General features: G+C 43.7%; 1 protein-coding gene across 3 annotated transcripts in view; it reads right to left on the bottom strand.

The window, feature by feature from the left end:
• Positions 1 to 106: 106 nt before the first annotated feature.
• The window catches only part of LOC115775997 (serine/threonine-protein kinase N2-like), a 32,288-nt gene continuing 16,927 nt past the window's right edge, over positions 107 to 15,467 (bottom strand). For all 3 annotated transcript variants that reach the window (XM_030723567.1, XM_030723566.1, XM_030723568.1), the window contains exons 6-20: positions 14,764 to 14,870; positions 11,498 to 11,641; positions 9,645 to 9,720; positions 9,348 to 9,540; positions 8,897 to 9,032; positions 8,214 to 8,257; positions 7,977 to 8,034; positions 7,802 to 7,893; positions 7,344 to 7,520; positions 7,155 to 7,217; positions 6,995 to 7,071; positions 6,666 to 6,808; positions 6,428 to 6,535; positions 5,725 to 5,805; positions 107 to 5,123 (exon numbers count right to left, since the gene is read on the bottom strand). In XM_030723567.1, coding sequence (XP_030579427.1) covers positions 4,920 to 5,123; positions 5,725 to 5,805; positions 6,428 to 6,535; positions 6,666 to 6,808; positions 6,995 to 7,071; positions 7,155 to 7,217; positions 7,344 to 7,520; positions 7,802 to 7,893; positions 7,977 to 8,034; positions 8,214 to 8,257; positions 8,897 to 9,032; positions 9,348 to 9,540; positions 9,645 to 9,720; positions 11,498 to 11,641; positions 14,764 to 14,870 — 1,703 coding nt within the window. In that variant the 3' untranslated portion in view covers positions 107 to 4,919. The remainder of the gene's footprint in view (positions 5,124 to 5,724; positions 5,806 to 6,427; positions 6,536 to 6,665; positions 6,809 to 6,994; positions 7,072 to 7,154; positions 7,218 to 7,343; positions 7,521 to 7,801; positions 7,894 to 7,976; positions 8,035 to 8,213; positions 8,258 to 8,896; positions 9,033 to 9,347; positions 9,541 to 9,644; positions 9,721 to 11,497; positions 11,642 to 14,763; positions 14,871 to 15,467) is intronic.

Below are 15,467 nucleotides of genomic sequence, written 5' to 3'. Positions count from 1 at the left end.
ACTGCCTTTTAACCTGCTCGTGCTTTGTGCCTTCAGTTTCTGTACCTGCTTATATACGGATGTAAGTAAGTTTATTTTTTACCATGTTTTTACTGTATTGTTCTGTTTGTATTTATTGACAACAAAGAATACATTAAACCACGGATGATTTGCATGTTGTTATAGAGTACATGTGTACAGACTGACATTCCCGGTCAGGATGCTTCACGTACATACATAGAGCACATAAATACATATAGTACTGACACAGAAGTAACATGTAACATTCAGCAGCATAAACTTAAAGTGCTACAACAGCTAAACCACCTGACTGCCCTGTTATGGTTCCTAATTTAGCTGACAGCAAGTAGAGCGTTCAGTGTCCTGCACAGAGATACGGTCCTGTTAAAGAGCAACTTAACACCCCGACAACATCCTCTTTCCACAATCCAGACTGATGTCCCATGATCAAATAACTGCAAAACAAGTATGATGCAATGCTTTCTTTATTGGGGGAACCTAGAAGCTAAAATCCCCCCCATCCAGCAGACAGGTCTGACACAGAGACAGACAACCATTCACGACATTCACATTTAGGACCGGTTTAGTGTGGCCATTTAACCTAACCCCATGCATGTCTTTGGACTGTGGGAGGAAGCTGGAGTACCCGGAGAGAGCCACGCACACACTTCTGTGCCCTCCTGCTGTGAGGTGATGGTGCTAACCACTGCTCCACGGGTATGAATAGAAGGTGAGGTAATAAGGTAGAACAGGTACTTTGGGTCATTGAAAAGATGAATCCTGGGTTCATGTCATTTTTTTTTTACTGGTGCTGCCACCATTATTGGTCCACTCTGGCACTGCTAGAGCTCACCTGGTTGAGCAGGTATGCCAGAGGCTACTGCAGGGGCCTGGGATTGAGTCCAGCCCAGGTCACTTCCTGCATGTCATTCCCCCCAAATCTTTCCAAAAGTAAATAAATTTCCACTTTGATTTTATCCATTTGTTGCTGTGTCTCTTTGGGTTTTCTCTCAGGCCTTGAATATGACATGAAGCTCCTTTGGTATGCCGTAATAAATGTGTTGTTGTAATTATCTGGTGTTTTACATTAAAAATAGGACAAAGAGGCTCTGAAGAAGTTTTTAAGTTGTAAATTCGGCTCTCGTTATAGTAAAAACACAGAAATAAATCCTCTGAAATTGATCCTGTGGGTAAATTTCAGGTGTAAAACAGCTGGTTTTTGTTCTAATTATGAAAATGAACTGCTCAAATTAATGAGATAATTAGATATCAGTCTTTAACACACTGACCAGATTTAGGCCAGAAAAGCACATCCATGGATGTCTGGGGCTCAGGGTGTCAATATGTGTCTGAAAACCCCATCAGTGATCTGTACAGTAAACATCACTGTATATAAGATGCTCTTAATCAAAAGATGGTTTAGTGTTAAGTTCCTCTTTAAAGCCTGCAGGCACCTTCCAGCATTGCCAGGAGCAGGAGAACAACATCAGGGCTTTTTGTCCTCTTTTTTATTGCCTTGTTATCAGTAGAGCTCACCGAATATGAGTCACTAAAGTCAAAATACAGATACTTTATCACTAGTATGGCTATAACAGATTATCTATGGCTTCTTTTATAACGCTAGTGAGTACAGGGTTTTCTAGTGCACGAGTTCACCACAGTGCCATGCGCTTCCTACTGCTGTAACAGAAAACGGCCGCGGCAGAGACGCCTTCGCTGCGAGGGAGCCGCTTCACACGTGTCAGACTGACATTAACACGTTTTTAAAAGGAAAGGTTTGAAAGTCGGAGTAGCTCGATTCAGCTGTTCGGTCGAGGCAGTGGGCGAAGCCTGTCACAGTGATGCATGGAGACGGCAGCACAAAGGCCACACAGCCAGCTCCATCTATCGCAGCACACAGGAGGCGTGAAGAGGCCACAAAGATCAGTTATATGATGTTCTCATATAATCAGACTGAGAGCAAATTTATAGAAACACACAGCAGGAAAACTCTGTGAGCGATCCCACCTTCAGCTGATTGTGTTTTAATGAATACGTGCAAATTTACAGGCCCATTTCAAATCTCAGAACTTTATAAGTATAAAGACACACTTGAGCTCTGATAAAACCTGCGACCAAATCAGTTTTATCCCCACTTTTCTGTGACCAAATTCATGCTTCAGTCTCATGTGAAACATCATAGTTTCAGTAGGAAAACTGCTGGTTTAATGTCTGTGAGGGGGACAGAAACAAAGTTTCATACAGTCCTGCTACCATGTGGGAAAGGTGGCTGATTAAAGAGGTTATAGTACATGCAGGGTCCCCTTTTTACCTACATGTAATGTTACATTTGCTGCTTTTGCTTATCGTCCAGCTTTGGTTTGTTCTGGATCACGGAGGGTGGCGGGATCCCGATTTTTCTTTCGGAATAAGCCGGTGTGTCCCCACTTCAATAAGCTTTAGATGGGAATATCTGATCTATGCCACATTTATGTTCAGTTCAGTTTCCCCATCTACTGCTGATAGATTTTTTCTGAGACCAGTTAATATTGGTGTGATTCCTTTGCAGTGTTTTGGTGCTGCTGGCAGAGGAGTTTTTATCTTCCTCTTTGCAGTTTTACTGCCTGATATTATGTCATCATTAATGAGACATTTCCTCTTTCATGCATGCAGTAATTGCTTGGCACTGATGCACGATCAAGTGTAAATGAACACTTTGAGAGGCGTATGATGATTATTTATTTCATACATTTATAAATAGAAATAAAGGAAGTTACTCAGGTGCTTAAATTGCTGCCGTACTAGCAGAAAACCCACTTAGGTTAAAAGAAATTTAATTTTGGTTGCTTCCTTATTTATGCGTGCATGTCTGATTGGGCAGAATTTCACACCGCAAGGGAAAATCCCTTTAGTGCAGTGAGAGGAAACAAGAAGTCCATCAGGTGAAGTCGTAATAAGAAATGGTCACAGGTGAGAGCGCAGCCCATGCTGATTTACAGGCCAGGATATTTCTATCCCAGCACCTCTCGACAGTCATCAGTTCAGTTTCTGTTAATTCAGAACTATATTTTGAACCTCCTGTAATTGATCTGCACAGAGTGAATGATCCAGTATTGACATGTTTATCTAGAGGTGATAAAGTCATAGACTCTTCAAGCCTCCCGTGTCCGCCTCAGAGAGATTGCTTTCAACCTTTCACCAGGCCTCAAAAATAAAGTAAGCGCAGGCGGAGGTGAGAGCGGGCCGACGGGCCGAGCAAACTCTCTGCGGAGATCACGAAGGGTCACAATCGCTTTGTTTGCAAAGCTAGAAACACAAAGAAGATGCTGCCTGATTGTTTATTGATTTTGTTGGACTGTGGACTCGATGACAGCTGAGTCAGCGTTTTTAGCCATGATCCACAAACATTTAGAGTCAGCATCAAGACCAGCGTGGGAAACTTTCATTAAGAGGGAATCAAGTGAGATTTGTGGTCGCACTTTATTTTAGGCCACACTAATATGATCCTAACTGGCCAAATCAGCCTTTTTTTTTTTTTACAGCCAGGGAAAATTAGCCATGTATCTTTGATCCCATAATTATCTGGTTAATATCTGCCTATACTGTTATAATACAGTCAGTCTGTTTGGTCCTATGAACGTTTGGCCTTTATTTCATGAATCACAAATACTGCACAACAAGCCCCACACCACCTTAACCTGACTTTTTTTAACAGTCCAGTTCCTCAGTGATGGTGTGCTCGCTGTGAACGCACCATCAGAATCTCTAAGGAGCATCTAATGGTATGAAGATCCAGCTGCCCCGGCTGCGTTTACCTGAGTGTTGAGGAAGTACCATTCACAAACTTCACAACGGGGGGTCCTGGCTGGACATTCCTGAAACACCTCACCTAGGAGGGATCCAAGAAGCATCCCGGTCAGATGGCTGAACCATCTTAACTGGCTCCTTTCCATGTGGAGGAGTAACGGCTCTGCTCTGAGTCACTCCTGAATGACCGAGCTCCTCACACCGTCTCTGTGGGGGGGCCAGGACACCCTCTGGAAGAAGCTGCTGTGAGCTCCTTCTTTCAGTCAGTACTCAGAGCCCGTGGCCAAAGGTGAGGATAGGAATGGAAATGACCCACAGCAGTCGCTGCAGACACTCCACTCGTGAATAAGACCCCGACATGCATGAAATGCTCCACTTGGAGCAGCAGCTCCTAAACAGCCGCGGACGAGCTGAGAACCTGAGGGCTTCTTCACTCTTTGCTGCTGTCTGCCCCGGAGCAAGCTGAACATTATCACCCGATGAAGCCAGAAGGGCCATACATCATGATCCTGAGACTGATGAGCTGGGCACCCTCCTCTGTTTGCACGTGGGGCCAAAGGGCAGAGTGCAACTTACCGCCGTCTCATTAAGTCTCATCAAGTCTCATCAGTGCAACTTAAAATAAAGTGCAACCAAATCAGTTTCAGAGGATTAAGTGCAGGGTCTCTGAGACCCCGAGCTTATTTCTCATGATGATGAACTATTCCTTTAACTCACTTCTTTTTATTTACAATCTCTAAGCTGTCAAAAGGTAAAACAATCACAGGCCATCAGCAATCACAAGAGTCAGAAATAAATTAAATGGTAAGAGAAAGCTGCTCCTCACAGCTGTAGTCATAATCTGCAGAGGTTTGTTTTCTGTACTCAAAGGACTCAAAACTGATCAATTTTACTGACTGACTGATTCAATCAACTAATGCAAAAGCAGACCAAAATATAAAAATAGAAAAGTCCTTTCAGTGTTTTTTGGAATCCTTACTTATGCAGCTTCATGTTTTTATCTAAAAATATATAAATAAAGTAGCTTGCCAGCGGAGGGTTGTGGTTATGATGAACGTGGGTTACCTGCCAGTGCGGACACTAATGTGGACATTCTGGTTGTAATCCCCCCCCCGATCATTTCAGCTTAGATTTCACCCGTGCAGGGCGCAAAAGTCAAAGTCTGCAAACGCTTCCTGCTGCTCAGCAGAGAGGCTGAAGGGCTTGGAGGGAGGCGACAGGATTGGCTGGAGCCGCGTGAACTCGCTGTCGAAGTTGCTGACATCAGTGGGCTCCTTGATCGACGGCAGGAAGGGCGGGGTTACTTTCTTCGCCAGCAGGGCTTCCCAGTCGATGGTCTGCAAAAGATCCACAAAATCAAAAGAAAAGTTATCCTTCGCTCTGAATCGACACTAAAGGCGACTTTCCTTTATTTCCTTTGTGGAGTGAAGCACGCCGATATTAAACAGAGAGTCAAACGATGGGGTCGGTGTATGCAGAGTAATCCCTGTGAGGCTGCTCTACCTGCTCGGTTTCAGACAGGTTATTTTGTGCTATGTACAATGTCATAGAGAGGTGATATCCTAAAATGGTTTAAAGGAGGGAAGCAGCTTTAACAGCTGGTTTCAGACTCAGCAGAACGGAAAGGCCCAGCGTAAGATTATTCTGAACTGTGAATCATGCAAAGCTACCCTCGCAGAGTCAGAGAATAAAAACAGCTGAAAATGAGGTCAGCATTGATTAGATTCTGGACTCCACAGTTTCAGAAATCAATAATTTAGAAGACAGAGGTGCTTATAGAGTCTTGATGTGTCTGGACAGGTTGAGTCACTGTCTAATCAGTACTCATCAGTGCTTCATCAGGAGTGCTGAACACTGACTATAATAACTACTCAGCTTGTCTACAGTCTAGCTCAGTGGAAAGAAAGTGAAGACAAACAGCTGATACCGATTTGATACCTCAAAGAATTTCTCTCCTTTGACCTCGTTTGCGTCCCTTTCTCCAGCTCCGAGCCTTTTCAGCGGGTTCTTCTTCAGCAGCTGTAAACAAACACGAATGTTTGATTCACTCAAAGGAAACTACAGAGACCGACCATATACGATGCTTACATTTATATCAGAAATGAGAGGTTAGGTAAGCTCCGACAGTTACATTCTCACCAGCATCTCTCCTAGCTGAACCTATTCAGCAGTAAATATGAGTATTTGATTTAGAAAATGTCGCCTCATGGCGAGAAGGATCTCGATTTGAAGCTCCTCAGATGACGTCCTCTGGGTGCTCCAGCTTCCTTCCACAGAGTTTGTTGGTTTATGGTGATTCTAAATTGGCTGTAGGTGTGGGTGTGATAGTGTGCGGTTTGTCTCTCTGTGTTAGCTTTGTGATGGACTGGTGACCTTTGCAGCATGTACCTTGCCTCCATAGCAGTGCCCTCACAATCCTAGTTGGGCAAATGGTTAGAAAAATAGATGCAGGACTTTTCCTGACTCACAGCGGTGAGTCTGTGCTACTTTACAGAAGAAAAATCTGTGCATGTCCTCATTAATCCTGGTCGTCTGCTAAACAAAAAGCATCTAAAAAAAAAATCCCTATCGCAATGTGATGTGTGGCTTGTAGAGAATGACTGAGGAGCCAACATGCAGGATGCCAAATGAAGGTGAGTACCTTCTGGATGATGGAGACGGCATCAGGAGGAAGACAGGTTGGATACTGCACGTCATCATTTACGATGCTGTCAAAAACCTCCTCCTCATCTTCACCAGGGAACGGAGACTAGCAGGAGGAGGAAAGATGCTGAGTTAGGCTGTGATGAACTGTGGAATTGATACTAAGTCATTAAAAGCTTTCAGCATGGCCAAAAAATCAGACACAGAGCTACAAAAGCTGAATATGTGTTAATCACCTCTCCGACAAGCATTTCGTAGATTAGGACGCCCATCCCCCACCAGTCCACCGCTCGGGTATAGTTGTCGTCTGTCAGCACTTCAGGAGCAAGAAACTCAGGAGTCCCACAGAAGGTCGAGGTCCGATCGCCGTGACCCATCCCTGCCGATACATCACATACCTCAGTCCTCTCAGATGGATGTATCGAGAGTTTAAACCATAAAGCTGATTGTGTTTGTTAGCATAGAAAAATAAGGCTGTGGCTACTGCTACATGCGCTCAGCCAGAACTCAGTTTGGGTGTATAACGAGTCAGGAGATTACAGACAGACGTGCTAAATCAATTCACCTTCTTTGCAAAGTCCAAAGTCTGTGATTTTCACAAATCCATCTGCATCCATTAACAGGTTGTCCAGCTTCAGATCTCTGTGTGAAACACAAAGTAGACACACTGAAGGCTGCTGCATGTGTCCCAGTAACACGACGTCACTTTGACCATCATCACCTACCGATAGATGATTTTATTCAGATGCAGGAACTCTAAACCCAGCAGGACGCATGCTGAGTAAAACCTGCGCACAAAAACAACGACAGAGGTTGTGGATAAAAGCACCGAAGAATACACCTTCAAAAAATACACAGAGGCTTTCTTCATTTGGAAATCGCTCAGGCAGTGAGTTCACGCTCTCTGTGCACACCTGGTCTGGGCCTCGGTGAACACATCGTTGTGGATGTGGATCATGAGGTCACCGCCGGGTAAATACTCCATGACGAAGCAGACGTGGTCGCCGGTCTGGAAGCAGCCGTGGAGGTTGACCAGGAATGGATGTCTGGACGCGTTGATCATCTCAAAGATCCTCTTCTCGCTCATAAGGCTGCAGGAAAATACAACACATTAGCTCGGGTTCCTCTGAGCTCAGACCTGTAGGACACACTGACGTCCTTAGAGCTCGAATGAGCCTCCAGGGCTGCAGTTCCCATAATGGCCTCTTGAGGCAAGTCAATCCCCACAGTGCTGAAACGTCCAACTTGACAGCATTTACTGATAGTCTGAGTGAAGCCAACAAACAAATGCACCTTTTTAAGGTTGTCAGTCATGGAACAAGCTTAGACTCCGGCGCACCTGCCTGCAGATTAAAAGCCTTCTGTCACTCACCTGTCCACTTCATCACGAGTCACGATGTCTCTTTTCTTCAAGGCTTTGATGGCGTACAATTTTCCAGTTTTCTTAAACTCTGCCAGCAGGACCTGGAAAATATTCCAACCAGCTGAGGACAAACAGGAGAAGTTTGGCTCAATCACAGAGTTTTAGAGGACAGCTTCACTGTTACCTTCCCAAAGTGTCCTCGGCCAAGAACCGAAGTATATTTAAAATCTTCCATCTGCATCCTTTTGGAAAAAACACAACAAACAGAAAGTAAGGATGATGCTTCATTCCTGACTTTTACAGGATAAAGATAGTGTCTGTGTGCACGTGTGTGTGTGTGTGTGTGTGTGTGTGTGTGTGTGTGTGTGTGTGTGTGTGTGTGTGTGTGTGTGTGTGTGTGTGTGTGTGTGTGTGTGTGTACTTTAGAGCAGATGCAGGCTGATCTTCACTTTCTTCTGTGGAAGACTGCAAATAGACACAAATTTTTAACCAGTTATTGACAAATCAGAGCTCGATGTGTTCAGATGCTCTAAAACCTTCATTAAAAGCTAGAATTAGAGCAATCAGTCATTAAAGAAACAGGATATTCTGCAGTTAAAGTGGAATCATTTAAACTGTAATATAAGCAGAAACTTGATTGTTTACTGTCAGAAAAACATCTCCCAGGAGGACGGCTCTGTGGACCATATTTACCACATTAAGCTCATTAGGTTAGGCTGCAGTTTTTTCTTTTTGTCTTACCGGTATCCGAAGTTATAAACACGCTGAGCTGATGCAAAGTTCAAGCACCAGAAACACGGGCACAACAAACTGATGTTCAGTGATGGATTTAGTGAGTAACTGAGTCGTTAACTGTGAATGATTCAGCTTCATTTGTTAATCATAAATGGAAACGTGCCAAAAACTCAAATATCCACCTATCCAGGAAGTTTGTCATCTAGTTTTGGGAGTATTTTATTGGTCTGATACTTGGCACTAACTGTGTTATGCACTTGCAGAGTTTATGAAAGCAGCAGTCAAAGCTCATAAAAATATTTGAGCATAATTAGAAATGCATCACTAAAGTTAAAGTTAATGTTTTTAGCCAGTGCGTGGCAACGTTACCTGTTTTTCTTGCAGTGCGGGCACAGGCGATGCTCTGTGGGCTGCAGTGATGACGCTGGCTGTGTTTTCTTCCTGGTCGAGGATGGTGGGAGGGGGCTGATCCTCAGTGACGCTCAGTCTGATTACAGGAGCCTCGCTGCAGACCCGCAGACACACGTGTTGGAGAACAAAGTGAGATCCTTTACTTAAATAAGTTCACCACTATGTATTGTTTTAAACTGGGAAGAAGTAGGAAGCCAAAAAATCCAAAAACTACTGAGAGAGGTCAGGCCCAGGAGTCAAACTACTGACATTCTCATGGGAAAAGTTTAGTTTATCTCCTCGTGGTTCTACTGTATATATTGAGTGTTTGTTATAAAATAAAGCCTAAAATAAATTTAAAAAAAGGTAACAACACACAATGGAAAGCAGCACCATCTATCACAGTGTGAGATGGTGTTCTGATTCAGACCTTGGCAGTGAAGTGGTGGTTTGAGGCTCCTTTTCAGTTGGACGGGTTGCGTTGTTGCCCATCAGGTCAGGGGTCGTGGAGAAAGAAGAGCTGAACGTGGTGAAGGAGCTGTAGCGAGGGAGGATGCTCATCATCAGATGACCCCAGGTGGCAAAATTCATGTTCATCTGAGCCGCTCTGAGAAAGTTCTTCCCTGAGGAAGAAACCAAATCAGCCAGCGAGCCGTGTCTTCACTTCACTTCACGGCAGAAACAGAAACATGGATCTGCGTAAATCTGTTGGGTTTTCTGTCTGTACCTCTCTCTTTAGTGAAGATACATCGCTGACGTCTCAGTTTTGGCTGCCGCTCGAGCACAACGTCGATAAATCGAAGCTGTAAAATACAGAACAAACAGATTTTGTAAACTCTTTGGAAATTCCCGGCATTTCTGTCTGGATTGACTGAAACAGCAGGCCTTATAATGCCCCCGAGGTGGCTGTGATCTTTGGCACCAGCTGATTAATGTAGATTAATTTGAGACGGGGAGATTTTATCAGAACGAAGGCATAAAGGTCACAGGGAAATGGCTCAAAGCTGTGAGCGTGGTGCCAAAGCTTTGGCTCCGTCCCCCCTGAGTGCTCATCCTGAATGTCATGTTTCTGGTCCCTCAGTAAGACTTAGTTGAAACAGAGCAGAACATAATGCAGCCCAGCAGAGGGAGAAGGAGAATCCCAACAGAAGACGTATAAGGATGCATCTTTTCCTTAGTTTTGGATACAACCATAATGAAATCTGTCAACATGCAGCTATTAAAGTGTGCTAACATCCCACTCTTACAATAAGATTACCGATTACAGCTTACCAATCACTTTTAAAGCACGTTCGGGTCTGAGTTTGCCTCATGTCACAGATGAAAGGGGCTCAGGAAGAAGAGAAGTAACAAAAGAGCGAGCAGATTAAGTTCACCACTTACCCCTTAAACTTCAGGGTGTTGTCCTGGTAAAAAACCAAACCTGGATCCGTCTCTACCCACGAGCTACAGGCCCACAGTAACTTCCAGCCAGAAAGTCACGCTCCACTGAAACAGCTCTCCTCAAAGCCTCAAATGACCTTCTGATGACTACAGATAAGGGTGACTGTTCAGTCGTCAGCTCAGCCTGTGATGCCGCTGATCATCAGCTCTGGATCCACAGGTTAAACCACATAACAGAGCCCTGCCTTGGACTGGTTTACTTTCTGTTACTTTCACTGTATATTCTCCCCTTCGGTCACAACATCACAGTTTTAGAATCATTTCTTGTTGCGTGTATGCCGACAGCATTCAAACGTAGCTCTCTTTTAAACCTCACGAATTAGATAAGCTCTCCATTTGAGATGAGTTTTTTAATGCAATCAAAGGCTGGATGGCCAGCAGCTCCTGAGAGCATTGCAGCCCGAACAGTAAACACGAACACGTGGAAGCTCGGGATCATTTTTGATCAGTCGTTGATATCTGATGCTCACATCAAGTCTCTGAACCACTTTTCTTTTTTCCATTTAAGAAACTTTTGTCTCAGAAAGTGAATTGGTGATGCTTGCCAATGCCTTCACCTCCTCTCACTTGGATCATTGTAATTCACTGGTTTTTTTTGTCTGGCTAAAGCACCTACTTAATCACCTCCAATCTGTCCAAAATGCTGCTGTAAGGCCTTTAACTCGTTCTCATAAGTCTTTACATATCCCCCCACTTTTAAAGCTTTTGCACCGGCTTTCTGTCAGATTTAGAGTTCATTTTAAATTCTTGACGAGCCTCATCCGAAAACTAAAAGTGTCTTCTGCTGTGCCTCTGAAACAGCTAGTTAGCACTCTTGTCTTTTTGCAGCCTTGACTCATCTGTTCAAACAGGTGTTTGTGTTTTTGTGCTGTTCTGCTTGGTTCATGTGTGTGTGAACCAAGTGGTTTTTATTTATGTACCTCTGTAAAATCCATACAATCATATTGGAAGTGATGCTGATGGAAGGAGGAGATGCACTGAATTATCTTCACATTAGCAAGCATTCGATTTAATTTTACCTTCCCATCTGTGACCTGCCTGATGGTTACCTGGCTGGCCCTGCATACTGCACACGTGTTTCTATGTTGTGTTGTTGTGTGTCACTGTGCCGTACACCAGGCTGGTGCTCGTGTGTACCTTAGTGTAGAGGAGGCCCTGCGGCTCTAAGGTTATCCCCTGGTTGTGGTTTGGGTTGTCCATCATCTCCTCCAGTCGCAGGAACTTGAGTGCACACATCGCCCTCCGGTCCCGCCAGAAGACACCGACCTCCAGCTCCCGGGACTGTCAGCAGAGGAGGACCCAACGGAGAGAACACAGACTGAAGGCTTGACTGAGGAGTGAGCACCACGAGAATCAAATGGATGCAGGATTTGCTGCGATTCATTTCTGTTACAGCTGAGAATTTTTAGCAGAGGTTTTGTGGTGGCTCGTTGCTATGAGGCTGTTTCCATCAGATGGACGTAAAACTCCGTGTTTGCTGGAGTCTTTCAGATGGGTGAAGTTACCTGGTGTATTTCCAGTTTACCTGAGTGTTTCCCATCAGTAGAGCCAAAGGTTGTTCATTGCATCCTCACAGGTTAGCAGCTGTTAGTGAATACATTTGTGAGGGTTTTTTTCTTTAAAAATTACAATGTGAAACAATATTCTCTGTATTAAGGAGTTAATTGTGACTGGTTTCCACAGCACTTACATGCTGTTAGTTCAGCCTGTGGTGGACTAATACCTGCGGCCACAGACCGGTGACCTGTCCGGGGTGCACTGTCTTTCCGACAGTGATGAATGGGTAGGAGCGTTCGTCACAAAGCACAACAGCTCCCCCTGTTGTCCACTCAAATTAATGACACTGAGTAGGGCTCCAAAAAACAGACCCACCTCCCTCCCTTTCCTCATCACTTTACCTTGACCTAAATGGAAACTGTCTCGAGATCAAGGAAAGATGTGAAGGATTTACAAGGACTTAGAAAATGAGAACTTTGGTCCTTAATAAGAGTCCTTAATATTATGACAGAGGATGTTGTTGACGTGTATCTGCTGTGATTAAACAGGAAAGAAGAGCGACCACAAAAAGCTCTTCAGAGATACTTTCCTCATTTTATCATGTCGTTTCATGCAGGTCATAGAAAATATCACTTCACAAAAAAGGCTGTCATTAAGAAAAAATAAATAAATAACCTATAAAGTGAAAATATGGAGAGATGATCTAGTGTGGCTGCTCCCTTTATTAAGGCTTTCTGTGACTGAAGTCACATTAATTCATTATGATTAATCTTTATTTATAGATCTGTTTTTGTACTTAAAACAGCTTCAAAGCAGGTTTAATCCCAGCAAAGTAACATTCAGAGTTCATCTGTGGTTGTCTCTGTATTAACATCTACATGATCTACATTACATGTCCTTTTTGGTGGAGAAGGTGAGAGAAAGCAGTTTAACTCTGTGACTTTTAAGCATTTAATAAATATGATAAATATCATTTTCATGGTGCTGGATTTGTTATGGTGGGTTTTGGATTTTGGGTAATTATTTTCAGAGCCTTCTGTTCCTGTTTTTCATGGTTATTTGGTGATAATTTAATCTCTTAAGCTGGCCTTGTCAATATAGTTTAGGCTAAATGTGGCGCTCCCTGTGAGGAATCTCGGAGCAGACCGAAACAATAATTCAATCCGGGAATTTGACTCCATCACAGGCTGTGTGTTATTTAGGGCTGCAACCATATCAGATTTTCTGTCTTCCTCTTGGCAAATGAATTACACTCAAAATAAGAGTGATTGAAGGCGCAGAGAGGCACTTACTGACTGCAGCCCTGACAGCGTGAAGGTGAGCGCGACAAGGTCGGGACGGAGGTGGAGGTCCTGTGGTTCTACTCATTCCCGTTTTTATAATAATCAGAATTACAGCAGGAAAAATGACCCTCGGCCCGTCTCAGAACTAAACTCAAAAATTCTCAAATAAAGTGCCTCAAACTGATTTTGGTCTTTCCGACAGTGAAATAACTTTGAAAGTCCTTCGTGTTTGGTTTTGGTGTCATGTTGCTTCTCCCAGCTGATGTGTGTTAGAGTGGAGGGTTTTTTTATTTTTTATTATCGTCCTTCTGTTCCCCTGAATCAGTTCACTCAGGTCTATTCTGTTTCCTCGTTTCATCATTGGTTGGTTGTTCACTTCCTGTTTTACTTTGATAGCTGGTTTCCTCCTGTCTGATTGTCCTTACCTGTGCCTTATCCTTAATCAGCCCTCTGTGCATCTGTTCACGTCCCTGCTGCCCTGTGTGCTTTTGAACCTACTGGCCATCAGAGCTGCTGTTTGTCGGGACTTTCTGCCTTCTGCATGTGGGTCCTCGCTCCTGCTCATTGTGATACATATGTATGTGGAGTCCTGCTTACTCTCCGATCTGCTCCGTGCCCTTGTACAGTCTATATGGTTGGGCAGTTGCCGTATTGTGCTTGTCAGCACATGAAGTGTCACTACAGCCTGTACTAAGCTGCTGATGCTGTTTTTATCTGCAATGTCACACAGACAAAGGTCAAAACAAGATGAACAGATTGTAATTGATCTTGTTTCCTTTAACCGATGAGTGTGCCGCGCAGCAGCTGAACAGTATTCAGACGGCATCTCATTTCTGTAATTAGAAACAGGATGATTGGGAGGGAAGTAAATGGGCAGGAAGGCCAGTTTGAACGTGGGCGGTGTGGATTAGAGCGAACATGAAAAATGAATCTCAAATGCTGAAAGCTGGCCCGCAGTCTCAGTGGTTTAAATCATGGGGAAAATGAGAGGAAAACGTGCTACTTTTTCCCCTGTGCTTTAACTTTCTGCTATAATTGATATGTAATAGGTGTCAAACATGAGTCTAGTGTAACATGATGCAGGGACCTGTTCCAGAAAGCAGCAGAGCAGGTAGCTCTGAGAAAAGCTGATCAGAGTTGGTTCAATCAGCTCTGAGCGTCTTCATCCTGGCTTAAGTGCATGAGTGATGAAGGAAAGCCGTCATCAGTGGAGCTCAGATGACTTGATTTCATCATGGCAAGAATTAAAGAGCAGAGCCTTCAATTTAATCCAGGAGACCGAGGAATATGAATGGAAACAGGAGGGGAGAAAAGAGACATTTTATTATATACATTTATTATATTTATTTTGCTTTAGCTGTGCATGCTTCTCTTCCTCGCTGCTTTCTCCTGCAGGTGACTGTGGCAGTGTGGAGGCTGCAGAGGTGAGCAGGAGCTGCCTGTTTTAGAGTGACTCTGATTTACTTGGTCAGATTTAGTGTTGTAAAGACCTCAGTGTAAAGATACGAGCGACACCCTGTTTAAAGTGACATAATTCATGGTGATGAATAATAACGGAGTTTTATTTTTGGTTTTCTCACTCCTGCGTTTACTCGTGTAACTCTGAGTCTTGGATGGACTCACCCGCTCCAGCTGGAAGCAGAAGGTCTGGTCCCAGCTCAGCCTGCTGACGGCTGCCCAGCACGTCCTGCCGACCACTCTGCCGTCCAGCCTGAGCACGGCACTGATCTCTGCAGAGAGACGAACATTTACAGATTACTGAAACTACCCTGAAAACTCAGGCTCGATCCCTACAGCAGCCAAGCTTTTACTCTCAGCATACATGGTAACATACTGACAGTCAAATGTTTCCTTCAGGACTAATTACTGTAACTGTGTACCTTTTGCAAGCAGTAAAACCAACATATTTGTACTATTACTTCAAGATTTTAAAGAGAAATATCAATTTTAACTACATGAATGTTCATTTTTGAAAATGACGCTTATGAACATCCTGATAATGTCCAATAACTTACTAGGTGCCTTTCATTCGTAAATCAGACAAAACTCATTTTGATTAACTATCTAAAACCAATGGGGGCTTTTATATTGAAAATCTGATGTTTTAAACCATCCTGGTAAATTTCTATAATTAACTGAGGTCTTATATTTTAAAAATCTAAAAATCAATGTGTCCTGGTAGCTTTCTATAACAGGAGCTTTTATTGTGAAAATCTGACAGCACCCTGCTAAATTCCTCCTAAAAAGTTGGGGGTTAGTCTGCTGTCCCAGGGCCTGGACCTGGACAATCAGTAGAATAAATGAATGGGTGAAATGACAGCTTTAAC

The sequence above is a fragment of the Archocentrus centrarchus genome, unplaced genomic scaffold (genome assembly GCF_007364275.1).
Source record: "Archocentrus centrarchus isolate MPI-CPG fArcCen1 unplaced genomic scaffold, fArcCen1 scaffold_26_ctg1, whole genome shotgun sequence".
NCBI classification, from domain to species: domain Eukaryota; kingdom Metazoa; phylum Chordata; class Actinopteri; order Cichliformes; family Cichlidae; genus Archocentrus; species Archocentrus centrarchus.
The sequence above is the reverse complement of the archived record's forward strand: the minus strand, read 5'-3'. Positions and strand labels throughout refer to the sequence as shown.